General features: G+C 44.5%; 1 protein-coding gene across 2 annotated transcripts; it reads right to left on the reverse strand.

Moving 5' to 3' along the window:
* Positions 1 to 1,109: 1,109 nt before the first annotated feature.
* Positions 1,110 to 15,410, reverse strand: LOC147901372 (dynamin). Of its 2 annotated transcripts, none has more exons than XM_087376064.1 (7): positions 15,175 to 15,410; positions 14,339 to 14,418; positions 14,176 to 14,251; positions 13,795 to 13,844; positions 13,393 to 13,641; positions 1,844 to 1,882; positions 1,110 to 1,727 (listed from the first exon to the last, which is right to left on the reverse strand). In XM_087376064.1, the coding sequence occupies exons 1-7, from the start codon at positions 15,302 to 15,304 to the stop codon at positions 1,530 to 1,532; spliced, it is 822 nt and encodes a 273-aa protein (XP_087232190.1). In that variant the 5' UTR covers positions 15,305 to 15,410; the 3' UTR covers positions 1,110 to 1,529. The 2 variants fall into 2 exon arrangements, with proteins under 2 accessions (XP_087232190.1, XP_087232189.1); XM_087376063.1 differs by having other exon boundaries at positions 15,067 to 15,410.
* Between the last annotated feature and the right edge of the window lie 5,654 nt (positions 15,411 to 21,064).

The following is a 21,064-nucleotide window of genomic DNA, read 5'->3' on the forward strand; positions in this document are numbered from 1 at the left end:
CCTTGCATTTTCTTTCTCCCTTTTCTCCTCCTCCTTCATGGATACATACATGGAAGTCACCTAATTCAGGTCTAGACTTGCAAGACCCACCATGGGGCATGGATCCAAATAGCAAATGATTGATGAGTTTTCATAACAGAAGACGTGACAAGGAGAACGCTAGGATCAAAACCCTAACTTTTAGGCACACCAGGTCAACATTAGACTGGACAGGTCTTGAGAGCACCCAACCTATCCGAAGCACCAACATTATGACATCTCAACACCAAGCAGGAATGGACAAGATGTGATGGTTGCATGGGACAAGGGTAGAGAGCCAAATGGTTTCGAGGGGGGAGCACAAGAAGATTGAAGCCCCTTACCCTATTAAAGGATGCATCCAATAATAATGATATGCATACTCTCATACACCCTCTCTTACCAACAGAGAATCTCACATGTTAGAACACCCCAAGAAACCTTGACAATAGTGGCACAATGCCCACCTTGTTCATGATGCACACCACATCAATCACTCGAGTAAACACATGTTCAAATATATAATTGTATTCCCACTCTTTACTTTCTCAATTTGATTGCATTTTTCTCTTTCACTCTACTCTCTCAATTTGTTACAAATGCCCCAAAGGAAAGGTAAATTCTAAAACAAAAATTATACAAAATATTTGAGCCCTTTTTATGGAGTTTTGTCATCTTGTCTAGAGAAAACATTTCATCCAAGACACACTTTCGAGGAGATATGCTTTGTTGTGACTATGATTAATAGTAGAATTGTCACAAAGGAAAATTCCTTGAAGTAGTAGACAATCTCAATGCTCATGTCATCCAATTCTTAAGTGTTGTGAGTCTAAGCTCTTTGTTTTGGATCTTAAACTCCCTATTAGATCTTCCCTTCAAAATTTGCAGAGGGTATCATATCAAATGTATTTGTCATATGACTCATATCTAATTCACGCTTTAGTAGTAATGTCCTGAAAACTACTTTGACAATAGAAACTGAACACTCAACACAGTGCAGCTGCCTATTGCTAGCAAACAACTATTAAGAAGAGAACAATCAGAAATAAGGAAAGCCCACACCAAAGTGTACACGTACTAGCTGCCTTCGGCACGTCTTAAAAGGATCAATCTCTTGTGCTATCATCTCTCCGAAGTTTATAGAGGGCACTCTACTAGAATCTATGATTCTTCTTCGTTTTGTATATAAATCATTGCTGTACAAAGAATACAAAAATAGAATTGAATATCTCCTGCATAACGTTAAAATCCTGCTCACTTGCGCATGGATGGAGCGAGAGGTTGCCATCCATGACCCCTATGGTGCCCACACGTGCAGTTGTGCATTGTGCGTGCATATGCGTACACAGTCCATATGTTTACACACACATGTATACATGCATGTGTACTTTGCATTCCAAAAAAGGGGGAAAACAAGAGAACTCCAGTACGGAGGCTTGCAGCACTCTTCGACTAGTAAGGTGTGGGAGTGGGAGAAGGAAAAAATGATTCCGGGCTTCAAAACCGTCAACTCACCTTTTTTGTATGCTTCGCCTCCTACATTCAAAACATTTGCGCTTATCCATTTCCGGTTTGCACTTGTTAACTTCCTTGTTTTGATGAGTGTAAGACGACGATCTACTCTTTAAAAGATCTGCCTCATCAATGACCTGCCGTAACTCAGCATTCTGCTTCTTAAGCTCTTCAATTTGCTCCTGGTGTGTGAGAAGCTATCCACAACAGCAAGACAGTTGGAAAGAAAATCACAACACTGTATATGAGAATCCTTGCAATAGTTGCTTATCGATGCCTTCAAACTAATAGGAAAAACTGCACAAAAGCTTACTGTGCGAAGTATCTTGTTTTCAGCTTGCAATCTGTCAACCTGCACCAAAATGGCTACCACTGTTTAAGATCTAACAGCCAAGCGGCCACCTTGATCCAATTTAAAAACATGACAACCTCATCTCAATTTTTTCCAGAGAAAAGAACCTGCTATTAAGCATAAAGAAAACAAAAAAAAGAGTCAACTATTTTTACCTCATCTCAATTTTTTCCAGAGAAAAGAACCTGCTATTAAGCATAAAGAAAACAAAAAAAAGAGTCAACTATTTTTTAGGCACTGGGAAAAACCAGCTGTCTTGCAGCCTGCTTCACAGGGTCCCAGCTCAATACCTGTGGTGCCCTGGATGCTGATGTCACCAACCAATGTGGTCAGCCAGTGGATTCCTCATCCATGAATATGTAGAAGATGCCTGTGAGCCAAGCCTTGCAAACACCCCCACCTCTCGGGACGACTCCCAGAAACCTCCATACCTTGCTCCTAGATGGCACCCAAGCTAGGGATAATATCAAGCTAGAGGTTGGCAAAAGTGACAGTCGGACAAGGACCTACTGCCCTCCCATCACTAGGCTGCAATATGCAACCCAAACGTTCCACACAGTGAGTGCTGGCCAATGTCTTCCAAATGCTGTCCTCTGGTGAGAACCTGGGTCACTGCCAGGATGTCGGACCCTAATCCAAGTAGACTGGGGAATTCATGTCAATGGAAAAAGCTTGCCACCCTTCCATCGGCCATGCCACATACCCCATTCTAAACTTGTTGAATACAATGTGTCCTCACTACAACCCTAAGAGAACACTGCCAAATCCCCTAGCCTGTAAGGCATCTCCACAGACAATGTTTGATCATCTTCAGATCAATTGTCCCACTCATCTGTACTTTGTGCTCTGAATGTGCTAGATCCCTTCCAAGAGTCTGTCACAAGTGGAGTAACTCCCTCAAACTGGCATGTGTTTATTCTTGGCCACAGGGGCCATGTTAAATTGGAGGTTGTGTAGAACGTTCGCAGCAATGTGTCAATCTTCAAGTCATTCATACAACATTTCAAGATGGCAAGGGTATGGCAAGCAAGCAATGAAAAGCTCGAGTGCTGAAAATTGAATGGCGAGATGTGATTCAAGGGCATTGACTGTTCTAACTATTATCTTTATTATTGTTGGCCTTCGCTATCAAAAAAAGTCCCACCTGATACAGCTGCAGGCTTCCCTCACTGAAGGGGCTAAATACATCTTCTCGATTTCTGACGAAGAGAACCGGATCTGGGGCTGAAGAGGCTATGGCTGGGTGGGAAACATATCCCACGTGAGCACTGCATATGGAGGGACTGCAATGGCTGCTGTGAGGGGGTTGTTGGGTGCTAAGATTGAGCGATGGACTGCTATTGATTACTCTAGAATGAGCCCTGGGTCTGCCTTCTGTAGGCTGGATCTGCACTAGACTGAACAAACCTGCTCCAGGGACGACTGGAATCCTGCCTTGGCCAACTAGAGGTAGTCCTACGCTGGCTTACAAATGGCCTAGCTCCTCTGGCCACCCTTCCCCTGCCTTGTCCTGCGTTCAACCTGCACCCACATGTGGCTACAAGCTTCCCTACCTGTTTTGATGAAGGCCATAGTCACATGGACTGTTGACCTGGTCGGTCAAAAAAGTCAACGTTGACACAAAAGTCAACGCGTTGCCTTTTGACCAAAAGTCAAGTCTGCATTTTTTGACCTATGATGACATGGTGTTGACTGCCTGCTGACTGTGTGCTGATTGTGGATTGCGCAGGGCTGCCTGAATGGCTGTACAGACGCCTACATGGCCGTTGACTTGGCTGCCTGCGTTGGCACTAGCTAGCATGGCCACGGGCATGTGGATGCCCGTGACATGATGCAAAATGAGGAGAGGAGGGGGGCCTTTTATAGGCCCTAATGGGAGCAGAACATGCCAACTAGGAAGGGAGCCGACCCTTGCCCTAGACCGACCACATGTAGGCCATTTGGCCGACCAGGCAGCCCTATGAAAGGCGCTCCTGGGTGCCCTTATGTGCTGCTCCTTTGCAGCCTGCAAAACCTCAGGGAGTGTTGACCCCTGCCCTAGACCAACCACATGTAGGCCATTTGGCCAACCTGGTTGGTCGGCTAACAAGCCGACCAGGCAGCCCTATAAAAGGCGCTCTTGGGTGCCCTTATGTGCTGCTCCTTTGCAGCCTGCAAAACCTCAGGGAGGTGCCTTTGTTGCAGCCTTCCTCCCTCCACAAACTGAGCTGAGATTCCCCCCCAGCCCCCTTTGCCCCTTTGTCCCCAGCAAATCGGGGGCTCACAAGTGAGGTCATTGATCTCCAACACCCCCTCTTAATGACACAACTGTGAGCCAATCCACATGCATCAAATGAGGTGCTCCATGTGCTCCCGTGGGAGAGCTTTCGTGAAGACATTGGAAAGGTTGTCGGCGGTCAGATAGTACATTGGCTCCACGGCTCCAGGACGTCATCAACGATGAGGTCCCGTACGAAGTGGTAATGGACTTCGATGTGCTTCGTCCATGCATGAAACACTGGGTTCGTCCGTCCATGAAACAGTCGGTTCTTCGCGACTATGCAACTTTGGTTGTCGCACATGACCACCGTCGTCGCCTCCTGAGTCATGTCCATATCCTCAAGTATCCACCTGAGCCACATCGTCTCGCATGCTCTAGTGCACGCAGCTCGGTGCTCCACCTCTGTAGAAGAAAGGGCAACTGAGGATTGTTTCCTGCTCAGCCAAACAATGGCCCCAGGTGCAAGCACAAAACGGTATCCTGAAATCGAACGCCTGGTGTCGCTGTCACCTACCCAATCTAAGTCACAGAATCCGCCTAGCTCAATCCCTGTGGTGTATGTAATCCCGTATGTGCAAGTATCCTTCAGATACCTCAGCATCCATAGACCTGCCTTCCAATGATTCTCCCTGAGTTTCGAAGAAAATTGACACAATAGCCCAACGGCAAAGGAAACGTCCAGCCTGGTGTTGGTTAGGTAAAGCAGGCTGCCCACCAACTATCGATACCTGCTAGCATCTACCAAATCTGAAGAGTCATGAATTTCAAATTCTGCCCGATCTCCATCGGTGTCACAGCCTCTTTGCAGTCCTCCATCTCGAGCTGCTTCAGTATCTCCCAACAATACTTCTCCTGTGAGATGAAGATGATGTCCCTATTCTGCCCGACTTCGATGCCAAGGAAGTAGTGGAGAGATCCGAAGTCTGTCATCTCGAACTTCTTCAAGAGCAGCTTCTTGCCTCAAGAGATCTTCCCGGTATGGTCACCGAAAAGGATCAAATCGTCTATGTATAGGATCAGAACCAGCCTTTCCCATCCCTCTCAAAAGAGATAAAGGTATGCACTTGATGGGCTTCAATTCAACCCCACCTTCGAGAAGAACACATCTATGCCCTATACCACGATCTTGGGGTCTGTTTCAACACGTACAACGCCTTCCTCAATCTGCATACCTTTGAAGCAACCCTAGAACGTGAAAATCGGGTGGTTGATCCACATATACCTCCTCCTGCAGGGTTCCGTTCAAGAATGCTAACATCACATTCATCTAGTATATGGCCAATCCGTGATGGGCAGCCAAAGCGATCACCATCCCAAGCTACGGGGCAAAAGGTTTCGTTGAAGTCAAGTCCCTTTGACTGAGCATAACCTTTAACCACCAATCTTGCTTTATATTTGTCCAAGCTCCCATCAAACTTGCACTTTAGCTTGTACACCCACTTCGTACCTATTACCTTCCGCTTGTAGGATTTTTCCACCATGGTTGACAAGTCCGATCGCGTATGATGTGTATCGTTGGATATTAGTGAGGAACTAAAAGAACCAAAAAAAAATTGAGTGTACATTCAATGGTGTTTGGCGATACCCAAAAAAAGGACAGATTTTAGAGTTTTACAGTGGGTACTTGTAAGCTTTTAAAACTTGTTGAGACTTGATTCTTGAAACACAAACATGTTACATATGTACAGAAGAATAGAACGGGCAGAGAACGGCTCCAGAAATCGGATATGCAACAGCTGATTTTCGTGCCGAAATAGCCGGATTTTTTTGGATTGAGCGTAACGTATGTACCATACGAGACAGTGCAAAACATTACGTACATCGAACATAGGCAACCCATGTTTTCCACCAAGTCCCAGGTGTCATTTTTCAGAATGGCCTCCATCTCTACCTTCATGGCAGCCTGCCACTCCGGTATATCTTTCGCTCCTCAAAAGTCCACAGCACGTGGAGCTGAGCCACCAAGGCAAAGTTGGCTGAGGATGCAAACACATTGCGTCGTGACCGTCGAACTCCGGAAGTTGTCTTGGGAATATTCGTGATCTGACATTCATGCAAGGTCTTTAGATAACACGTTGGTAGCTCGCCTTGGGCCACCACCTGTCCATCTTCCTTGGCAGTGACAGTGACTTCTCCAAACATCTTATGCTTATCCATCTAACTCACAAAGAGCAGATTCTTGCACAAATTTGGAACAAACAGCACACCGGATATTACCTTCTCTTCTCCCACTATGGTGATGAATGGAAAACTGCCAACCCCCTTTACAAGGCATGCCGAGCTATCCCCCCGGTCACCTTCGAGTCAGGATGTGTTCCCTCCATGGTCTTGAACCACTCCTTCCCGTTGGACATGTGTTTTGAGGCACCGATGTCCACGTATGAAGCATCCTTGTTATCACTTGCTATATGAGCGGAGCAATGCTCTATGTGCAAGAAAAGCTCCCCAATAGTGATGTTGGTTGTGTCTATCTTAGGCTCCTCCTTGCTCTTGGATTCCTTTTTCTTTTGATCCGCCTTCTTCTTCTGGCAATCTATGCATAATGACCAAGCTTTTCACAATAGAAACATTTTACCTTCTTTTTCATCTCTGAGTTGTCGGCCTTGCCTTTGGAGTGCTTGGACTTGCCCTTACCAAGCTTGTCCTTCGCCAGAATTGCTTATTGTCGTCCTTATTGTAAAACTTCTCCCGGTTTTCTTCCTACAGTAACAAGGGCCCAAGCTCTTCAAATGTCAGGGGCTTGGTACTTTCTCCTGGTGACGAATCCCTTGAAGCTCCGCAGTAACATCCCTAGTGTTAGTACCAACTGCCTGGAGTCGATCTTCTAACCAACCAATGCCAATTGATCTCTTACCACTTTGACTTCCGTCAAGTGGTCATGTACCAACTCTCCTTCATCCCTGTGTATATTAAAGAGCTGGTACTGAAGAGTCAATATACGAGAAGCGTTATCTGTCTCGTACAAGTCCTTCAAAGTGGCCCACGCCTCCACTAACATGTAAGCCATCTGGATATGAGGAATCACAGAGTCCACTATCGTCCCTATGATTAAAGCAAGGGCCTAGGCATCTCAATCCTCCCATGCTTCGAGTTCATCTTTGTCCACCGGCATCAAAATCCTGCCTTTGTTTATCTAAAACATCCTCTGGCTTCGCATCCGCTCTTGCTGTGAGATTCCACAACTTCCGAGCCACAAGGTGACTCCAGATCTCTACCTTTCACATAGGGTAATTTGTCCCATCCAACTTCCTAGACTCTCCAAAGTTAGGGATGGTATAAGAGGGAACATGACTAGAGGAGGGAGTATGAAAAGTAGCGGCAGAAGAGGCTTCTAACTTCGACATGTTCTGCTGTAAATTTCACACAGCAAATAATCTCCAAATAGAATGTGCGGTAGATGAAATAGAACTCTGCAAACCTGGTTCAAATCAGAGTCGCTTTCCTGAAGAACTCCTTCCTTCTGTCACGATCTGTGACATATTCCTTTCTCTTTCTAGACTTATGGATGGTTTAATGAATGGACACTTGTGGAAGGGTATGACCTTTCGACGGGACACTTGCCCTTTCGACGGGACACTTCCTAATGAGGCACAACCCTTCACAAGAGACATTCTAATGAAGAGACATTCCTATTATAATGTACCCTCTCATCAAGGGTCACACCCTTCACAAGGGGTACACACCTCTTCATGCACATACCCTTTGGAGTACACATCTTTTCATGTGTGACTCTTCACTCTCTATATAAGAGAGGCCAAATTGTATGGATGACAATCACATCCACCCTACAGACATTCAAGCAATATAATTATTCTTTGCTTTCTGCTATCTCAGTCTCTTTTCTGTTCCTTAGCACAGTTCTAAATATAGTAAATCTAGGATTTCTTACAGTGGTATCAGAGCAAAATTCGCTCCTGCCTGTAGGAAATGCCCCCCACCTTCTAGCGCTGATCTGATACATTTTTGCCGCTAGAAGGACATCCGTGCACATAGTGCATGGAAGAGATGGAGAGGAAGAGCGTAAAATTTTTAAACGCCTAAAGTCATCCTGGCCTCTCCATCTCCCTCACATCACAAGTTGATGTGAATGGACACGACCAAAATCGTGTCCTTTAAGGTGCTTGGGCTGTCCCAAAACCAAGGGACGCGCCTTTTCCACCATGGGACACACCTTTTGGTGACGAGTCTCGACTCCTCACTCATGGGACATACCCCATCGTGGGCAAAGGGACATACCTATTCATGCAGGGTCGCACCCCTTTTAACAATAGGGACATAATCCCGCCATCCGTACAGCCCTGCGCAGTAGTCCGTACAGCCTGCGCCATCCGTACAGCCCTGCGCTGTCCGTACAGCCCCTGCATACGCAGAATCACGCTGCCGGTTCTCTGCCTTTTTTTCACGGCCAGCCCTTGGCCTCTGTCGCTGCCAGGTTCTGCCCCTTTATAGCCCTGTTGGTATTGCCTCACCTGCTCCTTTCCAGCCTGCAACGGGAGCACAGTTTCAGTCAGCCTTTCGGTCGACAAACAAGGGAACTGCAACAGTTTTCGCCATCTTTTCCTGCCAAATCAGCAACACTTGCAGCCTCCTCTCGCGATGAAGACAGCCTGTTGACAGCCCGGACCAGACAAGCCTCGAGCACTCCTCGCAAAACACTGCAACATGGACCTCCGGACAACGATTTGCAGCCTTCTTCTACGCAATCACTTGGCAGATTAAAGTATTGCCAGGTGGAGTCTTTCCAATCTGCTTTTTCAGGATTCTTTTTAACAAATTACAGCAAATGAAAGAATCCACATTAAAGCATGGAAACCCCTGGTAATTCACCCGGCCATTCAAGGTCACCTCAGGCACCTGCTACTACACAATATCGTGTTCAAATTGCACAGCCAGCCCATTTTGGAGCCTTTGCATCTTGGGTCTTCTGTGTCACGTGCCCTCCGAGTGACTTGGATCACATCCTCTACCTTCTGCGTGAGGCACCTCAATTACATTATTTCCTCAGCACAGTACAGGTTGTGTTCCACGAGACACGAAGATATCCGGAACACGATATTCCTCAGGAGTTTGCTGTTCGTTTTTGGAGAGAGTTCTACCCTTCACCTTCGGCATCCCCTGGGTACTCTCCACCTCCTTCAGCTCCCCGATATCCTCCTCTACAGGGTGTACCTTCTCCCAGTCCAGTATTTACATCCTGAACGCACTCCCTCCCCTGGATATCCTCCTCTTCCGACAGCAGCTCCTTACCCTTTTTCGGAACCGTGGACTCTGCTACCTACCCCTGTCTTATCACGAGCAGTAACACCTTTTTCAGAATCTCCAGTGTTACCTCCGACAGGACCTCCCTTACCAGATTTCCACGGGTGGTTCCATCCTGCCTCGCCTGCCCTCTCCAATATGAGCAACCTCAGGGAGCAGCCCGAATCCTCTTTCAGAGATGGTACAAACTAGAGCGCAAGTTCGCGCCTCTCTCACAGGGATTTCCGACATGTCGCACCGCTCGCGTGAAGCCTCTCCCGAGATTAAAGAATCAAGTCCCAAAAAGACCCTTGAAGGCAACACCCAAAGTGAATCTCTATTGCAACTTCAAATATCTCAGCTTCAGGACAGCATCTCCGACCTGGTTCAAAAAGTTCAACAACTCTAAGATTCTCGACGTCCAGCACATACAGAGGACGACGTGACGCAACCTGACGACGATGCGGACTCTTTCCCCCCCCGAGGTAGAAAATATTGAACTGCGTACTCTCTACCGATTACTTCAAGCTTCCAAAACAAAACGACTTGACGTCAAACTTCCGGAAGCCTACACTGGTCAACGTAATCGCCGAACTGTTGACCAATGGCTCGCTAAAATGCGCATGTATTTTGACACTGTTGACCTCACGGAAGGCAAAAAGATTGCCTTGGCAGCCTCCCTCCTGAAGGATACAGCATTTCTATGGTGGCAAAGACGCTTAAAGGACGGAAAAAGTGTGTTAACTTGGGAACGTTTTGAACACGTGCTCCGTAAGCAGTTTGTACCTGCCAATGCGGACTTCCAAGCACGATCAAAACTTCGACAGTTGGAGCAAACGGGTTCCCTGTCTTCTTATATCTCTCAGTTCACCACATTGGTGCTAGAGATTGATGGTTTAACTGAGGATGATCGCCTTCATGCTTTCATCTCAGGCCTACAACCCTCGTTACGCATTGATGTTCTTAAAGCCAATATCACCACCACAGATGGCGCTATTGCTTACGCAGAGCGCATTACAGATTTCCTCAACACAGGGAAGCAGAGTGCTACTCGCACACAGAACTCTCCTATGGCCAAAGGTGCTCGCCCTCAAGATAACACCAGGTTTCGCAAAAACTTCGGTAATCAAGGTCAGTGACAGTCTCAAGATCTCCAGAAGCCTCAGAAATCATTTGCTGGATTCCAACAGAAGCACTCCCCCAAGGATCGTGTTTCTTCTTCTTCACAAAGTCATTACCGACAACCCCAACATAAAGGTGCGGCCATTGACAAGAAGAACAACTCCAGCTCAAAAGGACTTTGTACCATCTGTACAGGCGACCATAGATGGTTCGATTGTCCCAAGCGACCAAAGCAAAATTCTAATATGGAACCTAGCACTTCCCCAAAAGAAGATGCTACCTCAGCACAAGACAAGAAAGGCAAAGCTGTTCGAATGGCGAATACCCTCCACCTGAGCCTTGCCAGCAACCCCGAACCTTCCCTGGCCACTCAAGTACTTTGTGTTCAAGGATCGATTCGTGGAACAACGGTCACCATCCTCATCGACAGTGGCTGTTCTCATAATTTCCTAGCCAGTTCTGTGGTCGATAAACTTCGGTTGACCACCAGTCCTAGTCTCATGGACTATCAGATTGAACTCGCAAATGGAACAACTTTCTTGTGCAACACCAGGATCAAAAACTTGTCTTTTCGCATCCAACATTATACGGACAAGTTAAACTTCGACATTATGCCTCTTTCTCGGTACGATGTCATACTCGGACAACAATGGCTCTACGACTATGATCCATCAATCAGTTTTCGCAGCCATACTATCCAGTTTGTCCACCAGGGAAAACTTATTGAGCTAACTGGTTCTAGGGATTCTCCTTCAACCCCAGTTGCCTCTGCCCTACAAGTAAAGAAGTGGGTTCGTAAACGCCAAGCAAAGACTTCACTTCTGTTGGTTACGGCAGTCGAGGAGACACCAACAACGGATCCTCCTGAATACCTCAACCAACCTTTTTTCCAGCCTTACCTGGATCTTTTTCCACAGGAATTGCCAAAGCAGTTACCACCTCGACGACCAGTGGATCACCCAATCGAACTTATTCCCGGCAGTAATCCACCGTCGAAGCCTCCTTATCGGGTTTCTTACACTCAAAATGAAGAAATCCAAAGACAGGTCACCGAGCTACTCGACAAAGGTCACATTCGGCCCAGTCGCAGCCCTTTCGGATCTCCTGTACTACTTGTGGAAAAAAAGAACAAGTCTATGCGCCTCTGCATCGACTACCGAGCCCTCAACAAGCTCACTATCAAAAACAAGTATCCATTGCCTCGCATTGATGACCTTTTCGATCAACTTCTACATGCAACACACTTCTCCAAGATTGATCTTCGTTCAAGCTATCATCAAATTCGTATACGAGAAGGCGATGAGTACAAGACAGCTTTTCGAACAAAGTATGGACACTATGAATGTTTGCATCTACCATGATATTTTCTACATCAGTTCATTATCTCCACCAGGGTCTTCTTTTGAGTGGGAGGGGATGTCACGATCTGTGACGTATTCCTTTCTCTTTCTAGACTTATGGATGGTTTAATGAATGGACACTTGTGGAAGGGTATGACCTTTCGACGGGACACTTGCCCTTTCGACGGGACACTTCCTAATGAGGCACAACCCTTCACAAGAGACATTCTAATGAAGAGACATTCCTATTGTAATGTACCCTCTCATCAAGGGTCACACCCTTCACAAGGGGTACACACCTCTTCATGCACATACCCTTTGGAGTACACACCTTTTCATGTGTGACTCTTCACTCTCTATATAAGAGAGGCCAAATTGTATGGATGACAATCACATCCACCCTACAGACATTCAAGCAATATAATTATTCTTTGCTCTCTGCTATCTCAGTCTCTTTTCTGTTCCTTAGCACAGTTCTAAATATAGTAAATCTAGGATTTCTTACACCTTCGATGTGAGAGCATCTAGAGCTCTGAAACCATTTTGGAAATTAGGGATAGAATCATTCTAACCTCACAACCTCTGCAGAAAAGAAACAGCTCCGTCTCACTCACTCAATGATGCAGACCACGCAACAGAACCTCAATCAAATGAGAGTATAGACAGCATATACAAGAGAGAGAACTCAGATAAATTCTTCCACCAAATAGTGGGCAAGGCACAAGCTCAAGATAAGCACAAGAAACCAGCAAATGGCTGGATACCTAGAAGACTAAGAACTCTCCTACTCTTGCTCCACGCTGCTTGTCTGCTTCAGTGGCTGATGCAAAATGAGGGGAGGGGCTCCTTTTATAGGCCCTCATGAGGGCAGAACAGGCTGGGGCCAACCCCTGCCCTAGACCAACCACACATAGGATTTGTCCCCACAAATCGGAGGCTCACAGGTGGGGTCATTGATCTCTAACACTAATGTGCAGTAGACCTGGATAGATAGATATAGGCAGCATGGAGACCTATTTACAGGCAACGGGTAGGGGGCCAGATCCAGGTTGGCAAATTCTAGATTTGACCCAAACTAGTGGGCCATCTGGTCGGCCAGATCTGCTCCTCCAGTCGTGACAAACTGATAGCCTATCTGAGTCAGCATACTCCTGGTCTGGTCAGCCAATTCGAGGCTCACTCTACCATAAATAAGGAGATCCATTGTTCTTCTCACTCCATCCCACAAAAGCCCTTTCCAAAAAGCAATGCAATAGGAATCGTGGGTTCATTGTTGTGCACTTTTCCAGGACAGCTCGTAGAGAATTTGAGAGATCGTTCCGCTGCCTAGGGTTGCTACAGCAAGCTTATTCCTAAAAAGGGTTAGTGAGTCTCATTTACTCAGCTAGTCAGATGAAAGAGTAAGTGAGTTCATGCGTGGTGAACCACTTCAGAATTTGTTTAGTTAATTCTGGTGTAGTTATTTTCAATTTTAAAACACTAACAAGGGAACACTAAAATATCTCATTTAAAGTCGTTGAAAAACAAATTAAGAAAGGAGAAGAACCAACTTCGCCATCTGTTGAAATCTGTAATTGTCCTGATTGATTCTTCCTGGCAACCACTGGTGCAGAACTCTGCAGAAGGCCTCCCAAAACGTTTCCTGTTTGAATTGTTTTAGTCACTCCAGACAACGAGACCTCTTGCAAAGTTTCTTCTGTCGCAAGGGGTCCGCTTGAAGAGACACTTGTGGTGCTTTCCTGGCTTTGGGCATCTCCCGTAACAGATTTCATTCGTTCGCTGAGTACAGAGAAACCTTGCTGTGACCTCCTTAGCCAGACAAATGTTCTTGTGAGCACCCCCAGATGGTGTTAAGTTTCCTTAATGATCGGTCCACACCACAAAAAGATATACAGCAAGTCCACAGTACAGGAGAGAGATTTTATCTTCTATCAAATATGAAACACACTGACCTCCATTTTATGTTTGAGTTGCTCTGCAGCTCGAGGTGTAAGAGTCACACCTGAAAATCAAAGAATAAGGAATGTGAGTGCAGCTTTCATGTCACTATCCAAGTTCTTCCAATCAAATATCTCTTTCTACAAGATTTCGTGGGTCCCAACATTCCAATAACCTAATATCCTAATAAAGGATCCCAGCACAGAAAAGATGAGCTGCACTAGTTGAGTTTCTTTTCTCCTCCATTCATTACAGCATAGAAAAGAAAGCTTGCTTGTAGTTACCAATGCTCAAGTGGAACAAAAGGAAATGAATATTCTTGCAGATAACAAATCAGTGTTTAAGATCCTTGAATGCTTATTTCCAAATACCAATTCAGGAGCTTACCACCGTACCTATTCCAAATCCATGTCCCAAACCAACTCCACAGCCAACGCCTGCCTGCAAATCTTTGATGCCCAGCTTTTTAATCTGTTTAAGGACATATAGATTGGTTAGAGTGATTGCATACATTCTGTACGATAAGAAAATCGTCACATCGTTGAAAAGGCCACTTACCAAACCTTGCACTTGGTAACCTATATTGCCGAAAGAGGCAGTAACCTCACCTGCAATGGGACCCAACACTGGTATTGTCCCTGAGCCATAACACAGAAAGTGACACGCTTAAGCTCCATTGCAAATGCAACCAAGAGAATAATCTTAGGGCCTTACCATTTAGATGGGACAAACATAGGAATCTATTTGTCATATCATTACTCCCGCCTAGACCACTTGGTCTAGGATGGGTTCATGAAGGTAATAGCTGCTTCTTCTCCCATCCTAGACCATGGCCCCAAGACCCTAGGAACTCCTTGTCTAGGGGTTGGAAAGCATGGAATGATGGCATGTGTCCCATCCTACACACATGAAATAATTCCATGTGTCCTCTCCCACCTAACCCATCTCTAGTTATTTTGCCTATTAGCACATGGTGAGAAGGGAATAGGATAAAAAGACGTTCAAAAATGACTTTGTCCCATACATGCGCTAAGACCCTTATATATATATATATGACCTTTAATGTGAATTAGAGAGAAAACATAAATATTCAACCTTCGAGCAGACTAAGCGTTACTGTACCAAAAATGGCCTCCCCAGCAGGCATTCAAGGGCCACCCCACACATTATCACACACTCCAGATACAAAGTCTAGCAGTACCTACGTACCACTTGAAGTTGAACAGCGTCTAAAACACAGGGACGTACAGCAGGGCATCCACATGGGAAGGCAGAAGAAAGCCTACTGAGGGGAATAGGCCGCCCAACACCGATGCCAACGCCACAGCCGATACCAAAGCCAGTCATGACTTGGAATACGCGCAAAACGAAGGGGTTGTGAAGTCGAAAGTGACCCCCATCTTTAGAGAGACGTGGTTGCTGTTGCTGTGCCTGGGACAACATTATGGCTCTTCTTTGGATCTGAAAGTTGGGCAGCTGCTCGATACCATCAGTTGTTTTCCCAACTTGCAAGGTACGTATCATGAATGCACAGTGTAGCTAGTTACGTGAAGTGATCAGGGCCTCTGGGTAAATATATAAAGGTGACATGAAGGGCTCATCCATTCACATTGAGCTCAGGATGGATATGTTTGCCACATTAGTGTGTATTGAAATCCCTTAATGGCTTGTTAAGGATGCTTGGAAATTTTTAGTGCCCCAATACTTTAAGGACTTTTAGTAAAGGGAAACAAGTTGAAATATAGAAAACAAAGGGTGCATGTATGCAGTGGCTCCAGCATGTGAGTTGTGCGGGTCTCTAGATACTCGCAAGATTCATTACGTTATGGAGTTTCAAGTAAATCGACTAGAAGATGGGAGAGCAAGTTTTTTGTTTGAGGGCTAGTAAAATCGGTGCTTTTTTAAATATTTGGTTTCACACGAAACATTTACAATGACCAGCCTCGAAATGATCATGGTGCACTTTCGACTGAATCCAAGGCAGGGGATGTTTATACTGGCAATATAGTGTACTGAAGCATGCAACACCCAAAGTTTCTTGGAACAGGTCGCACGCGTGCTACAACAAAGGCCATCGCTCTATCCAACTTTTGTGCTGGGGAATTTCAACATTACTATGCTACAAACTTCTCCAAAGCAACTACTACTACAAAATCTCATGGAAGAAAATCAAACCTCCACAACAATTTACGGGTCTTAAATCGACCACATTTGGACAAATGCACCTTTGATGAGCAGTTTCTTCAGAACAACGCAAACATATTGGACTGATCACTACCCTGTCTACATTGCATACCAATTTCCAGCGTAGTTGCTTATGTTCAAAGAAAAATAGCTCCCAATTCCCTTCCAATAAGCCTGCGTTTGTATAAAATTGATATACCCATTCCTGCAAATGCTATAATAATAGCAAATGTTGTTGTGTTGATAGAGTGTTCCGGGTCCATGGTTCTGGTTTCGTTAAGGCAAAGCAAGTCAGAGGTTTGGATGTTATAGTCAGCGTTAATATCATCAGAATGTAGTTGTAAAGAGCGAGTATTTAACATTTGTATAATGATATGTGTTCGGCTCCACTTTTTGAGACAGGGACATCGAATTGCCAAACTGGGTTGTATCCTGTCTTTCCATTTCAGTTGTCGCATTTATATCCACATGGAAATGTTTGATATTCAATGGTTTGAGGAGATAAAGGTTTTCTTTAGAACGTACTCTTGAGAGTGTTCTATATGTGCTGTCGTGTCATGGACGACCTATAGGTTCGAAACACAATGTTTCTAGTGTTGAGCCCTGTGCACTGTGGACAGTTCTTGCTAAAGCCGGTTGAATTGAGAATTGTTTTCGTGAATGACATAGTTGGTATTGCTTCCTATTTTTATTTCCTTTGTGATTGGCAATATTGCAGTCCAGGATTGTTCAATATGTTTTTCGTACAAGTGTTGAGTTTGTTAGAGAATTGCACCCACATATGATATTCAATTTTAGTGTTATTTGTTTGTGCAAGCCAGCAGTCTTGCTGGGGTCATTCGATAAGGAAAGAGTGCCTAGGCACTTGGCATGTCTTTTATCCACTGCTTGGAAAGTGTAAATGTTACCACATGTGTGCTAGAGCACCATTTCATTATGCGCATGCACCAGTTTTTTGTGCCGGATAGATGAGGTATCGTCAAGTCCAATGGTGGCTTATGGTAACATATCAAATTGATTGTGCCAATGTCTTGTTGACTTTGTGTGTTCGTTCGGAATTTGTTTAAGATGTTAGTGAACAATAAATCATTTTGGCTCATGATAGTGGTAAATTGGTAGCACTTGATCCATTCTTTCTAAAAAATTTGCTTAAAAGGGTTTTGTTGTTGGAATACCCACTTATCATGCACAAGGGGTAACTGGTATAGGTCTCCTATTATTATGACATCCAAGCCCGTTTATGTGCTTGATGGCACGTAATTGCTTATCCACAAAGTTAAGTATGCATTTCCCAATGAGTGATACCTAATCTAGAGGATAATAGTGCGAAGGACCAAGAATTATTTTGTGAGCTTATCTAGTTTGTTAGCCTATCAATTCAGGCAAGTTTATCAGTATATTCAACGTGGAATGAAGAGTTTTGCTGTTCATATAGCAAGCGGCCCTTCCTATATATAAGACATTGTTGTAGTCAATGGGTTGGAGGTAGCACCTTCATTATACAAACGTAGTAGCTCTTGGTGACGAGCACATATGAGTGTTGGAGTGTTGTCTTGCCTGTTCCAACTCCTCCAGTTAAGAATATGTAAATTGGCTCATCTGGTCTATTTTTGTTTTTCCACATAATGTCGCCAAACACCTATCTATGTTTTGCATTCAAGACACCGCACTTAGGAGTAATGCTCTTTTATGGAGATTAATCTTGCTGGTGGATGTAGGTATTGGTAAGAGTTGACACCTTCTCTTTTTTTATTATTTCATGTTTCTGGACAAGGAATGTCAATTGGTTGATCTTCGACACAATCGTAGTGCATCATGTCTACCATATCGAATGAGTCCAACAAATTAGCATTATTGAATGTTTTAGCCCATACATTATCATTTGCGTTCATAGCCATCTCATTCACCTGTTGCTCAAAGTTTGTCCAAGATTCTGCATTTTGATCGTCTAGATCTATCCGAAAATTAACCTTTTTTATGTACCTCATCAATTCAATGGGTGTGTTTAATGTAAGTGTCATGCCATGTTTCATGTGGCCATTTTAAAGTTTATTATGATTTGTGGTAAGGAACGTAGAGCATCAATTGTTCTCTATAATGGTTTTTTGGATCTCGATGCTAATCGAAATGTGTGAACCTAATCACATGCGGTTTCTTCAATGTTTTGAGGTTGTTCTATTGTATTCTGATACAAATTCGGCAAGCGGAATTAGCTCGAGACCTATTGGTTGTGCTTATGTAGAAATCTGTAATTGAAGCACACATGATGTTGGTTGAGTCATTGGGTTATGTTTGCAAGACTTCATCAAGTTTTAGCACTACTGCAATGGTGCTGTATTTATGAGCTGTACTATTCGAGAAGTGTGGTGCATCAACGGTGAAAGGATTAGGTAGACTGCCCACTGCCTCGACATCTATTGCAAGTTTAAAAATGGAGCTCCCATTTTCTTAATTCGGTCAACCATGTCATTGCTATCTTGGTTTGATTTCTTTATTATATCATTAAATGCTTTAGTTATTGTGTTATCTACCTTTGTGAGGTACGAATTGCAATATGCGTCCACTACATATGGGTCTAATATGACTTGAGCATCAGCATTGGCATCCCATAATGTTGCAGCAACTTTGCAAATGGGTTTGTCCAAGCATCCGGGAAATGAAACTTGCAAATAAGACTATTTTAGTAATTTTGGGACAAATCCTTGATTTTGGGATGAATTTGATCATCTCTCTCCCTCCCTCTTTATCCTCTTATTGAAAAGTATACGCTAGTGGTTGAACTTAAGTTCGAGGATGGAACACTTGAATATTATAGGCCATGCTCGAACTCAAGTTCGAGCATGGCATGAAATTAATACTAAATTTTCTATAACATTGGGACTTGGAATTGTCCCAAAATTACTAAAGCAGTCTTCAATTGCCTTACCTATTTTTTGGCCTATGAGTGTATATCTATGGCATTGTGCTGCTTGCATCGACTTAGGGAGAAACACTAGATCACAAGATGTGTATTGATCCACAAAGCGTGTTATTGGCTCACTTGATTTACCATCAAAAATAGGGGCTCCCTTCACCCAAAGCAGGGCATGATCATGCTCGCTCCCACAGTAATTCGATCGTAAAGTAGAAATATGTGATCTTCTAGAAGATCTATGAATCAACCTTTAAAAGATTTCTCAAGGCTTTCATGCGGTGATCATAATACTACGCGCAAGTGAGGGGTTCGTCACCGACCAGTTGGTGCGTTGGAAGTTTGTTTTTATCAGTGTTGTGCTCAGCTAACCACAACTCTCTCAGTCTATCCAACAACACTGACCAATTGTTCTCCTCACTTGTAAACGTCGCGAAGAATGCTGATGGGCCTAGCTGGCAAACCGTTGCAACCAGCCCTTTTCGCTAGAGTTGCAAGTAGTGTGGAGATGTCTTGATGCTTTCAAGTTCTTGGTAACCAATATTTGATTCCAATGTACATCTAAGTTGGGTTTGGTATTAAGATCTTTACTGCTTTGAAGAAAAGGTTTTGGATGTGTGTTGCAAAGCGTCGGTCTCTGTGCAGGATCTCCCACTCAGCAACTTTTTGGTAACTGAGGATATTGAGCATACATTCATACCTTGGCTAACCAAAGAACAGTGTTGGATAGTTTAGCTCCTAGCAATGCTTGTCTTTATATATACGCATTGGCTTTTAGTTTTTGCTTGGAGTGATCACTATGATGGCTGAGATTGTATCAAAATTTTCAACTGTATTGACATACCCATGCACTAGTGTGTCTATGAATGGGTTAGTCTCTTGTTTTGGAGCCATACTTTCCTGTGTAAAACACCCATTTGCAGTGTCGTTATTTTGTTGTGCATTCATCCTAAGCTGAAAATGTGGAAGCCATAGCTTCCAAATCGAGACACCCTCTTGCTTGTACAATGGTTGTTTAATGAGCCATTTTAATGCTTTCATCACTAGATTTGGGTCAAACATTACTAGTGTATGGAATTTGGTACTCTTTATTGCGATTCTGATTGTCCTATTATTGTCTAGCTATCGTGGAAGTATGGTTTGAATATTTACTAAGTTCATTGCAACATTTATGATACTCCCTTTTAACAAATATTGGCCAAAGTGTAAATATTATCGTATTTGCCCAAAAGTTATCCGGGTGCAATGAGCCTTTCTTCAAGTTTAGTAAGTACCTGTACTTGTTGGATCGTGCTATTTAATTTCATATTCATGGTCGATGCCAAAGTAGGCACTTGGCCATGCTCAATTTGTCGCTTATAGTAGCTGACATAGATAGAATTACTAGTTGCTCTAATATGGTCCTCGTATGGCTACAATCTCTACAGTAGCACAATTGTTGGCTCTTTCCCACGGCTTCCGTAGGAAGAGCATGGTTTTCTCAGTATGCAGGGTTCCGAGGCCTTTTGTCACCTACACAGATATATCAGGGTTGTCGTTTGTAGTATACGTGTAGCTTAGGACCTCGAGTCGTATTCCGGTGAGAGACGTAGGCTTAAGTGTGGTAAGCAAACATAGTGCATGCATGTGTAAAAAGAACGTGTATCATCATGGTTGAGGTAATGAAGGCTTTCGCTTTCATTGGGGGTTGAGGGGTTTAGGAGGAGTTTAAGGGTTAGAAGGAGGTTCCAGGGTTTAGAAGAGGTTCAAGGGTTAAAAGGAGGTCCAAGGTTTAGAAGAAGGTTCCAAGGTTTAGAGAGAGGTTCCAGAGTTTAGAAGAGGTTCCAAGGTTTAGGATAGAGTACATGGTAGAGAACTCATCTCCCTTGTAGATCATGGATGTTAAGGGTTGAGGAACTAAGGGTTTAGGGGGAGCATAGGAGTGGGAGAGGAAGAAGGTGTAAGAGCATGGGGGAAAGAAGAGAGAGGAGGGAGGAGGGAGGAGAAGAAGGGAGGAGGAGGGAGGAGGCGGAGGAGGAGGAGGGAGGAGGAGGAGGAAGAGGGAGGAGGAGAAGGAGGGAGGAGGAGAAGGAAGAAGAAGGAGGAGAAGGGAGGAGGAGGAGAAGGGAGGAGGAGGGAGGAGGAGGAGGAGGAGGAACAGGGAGGAGGAGAAGGGAGGAGGAGGAGGGAGGAGGAGAGGGAGAGGATGG

Source organism: Dipteris shenzhenensis, chromosome 6 (assembly GCF_047967505.1).
Source record: "Dipteris shenzhenensis isolate YYH24624 ecotype China chromosome 6, Dip_SZ_1.0, whole genome shotgun sequence".
Taxonomy (NCBI): domain Eukaryota; kingdom Viridiplantae; phylum Streptophyta; class Polypodiopsida; order Gleicheniales; family Dipteridaceae; genus Dipteris; species Dipteris shenzhenensis.

Excerpts from the sequence above, each read along its gene's own strand:
- LOC147901372 (XM_087376063.1), bottom strand. The coding sequence starts at position 15,304 with ATGATACGTACCTTGCAAGTTGGGAAAACAACTGATGGTATCGAGCAG. Across the intron at positions 1,883-13,392 it reads AGATTTCAACAGATGGCGAA|GTTGACAGATTGCAAGCTGA; the intron begins GTTGGTTCTTCT and ends ATTTTGGTGCAG. Across the intron at positions 1,728-1,843 it reads AAAACAAGATACTTCGCACA|CTTCTCACACACCAGGAGCA; the intron begins GTAAGCTTTTGT and ends TGTTGTGGATAG.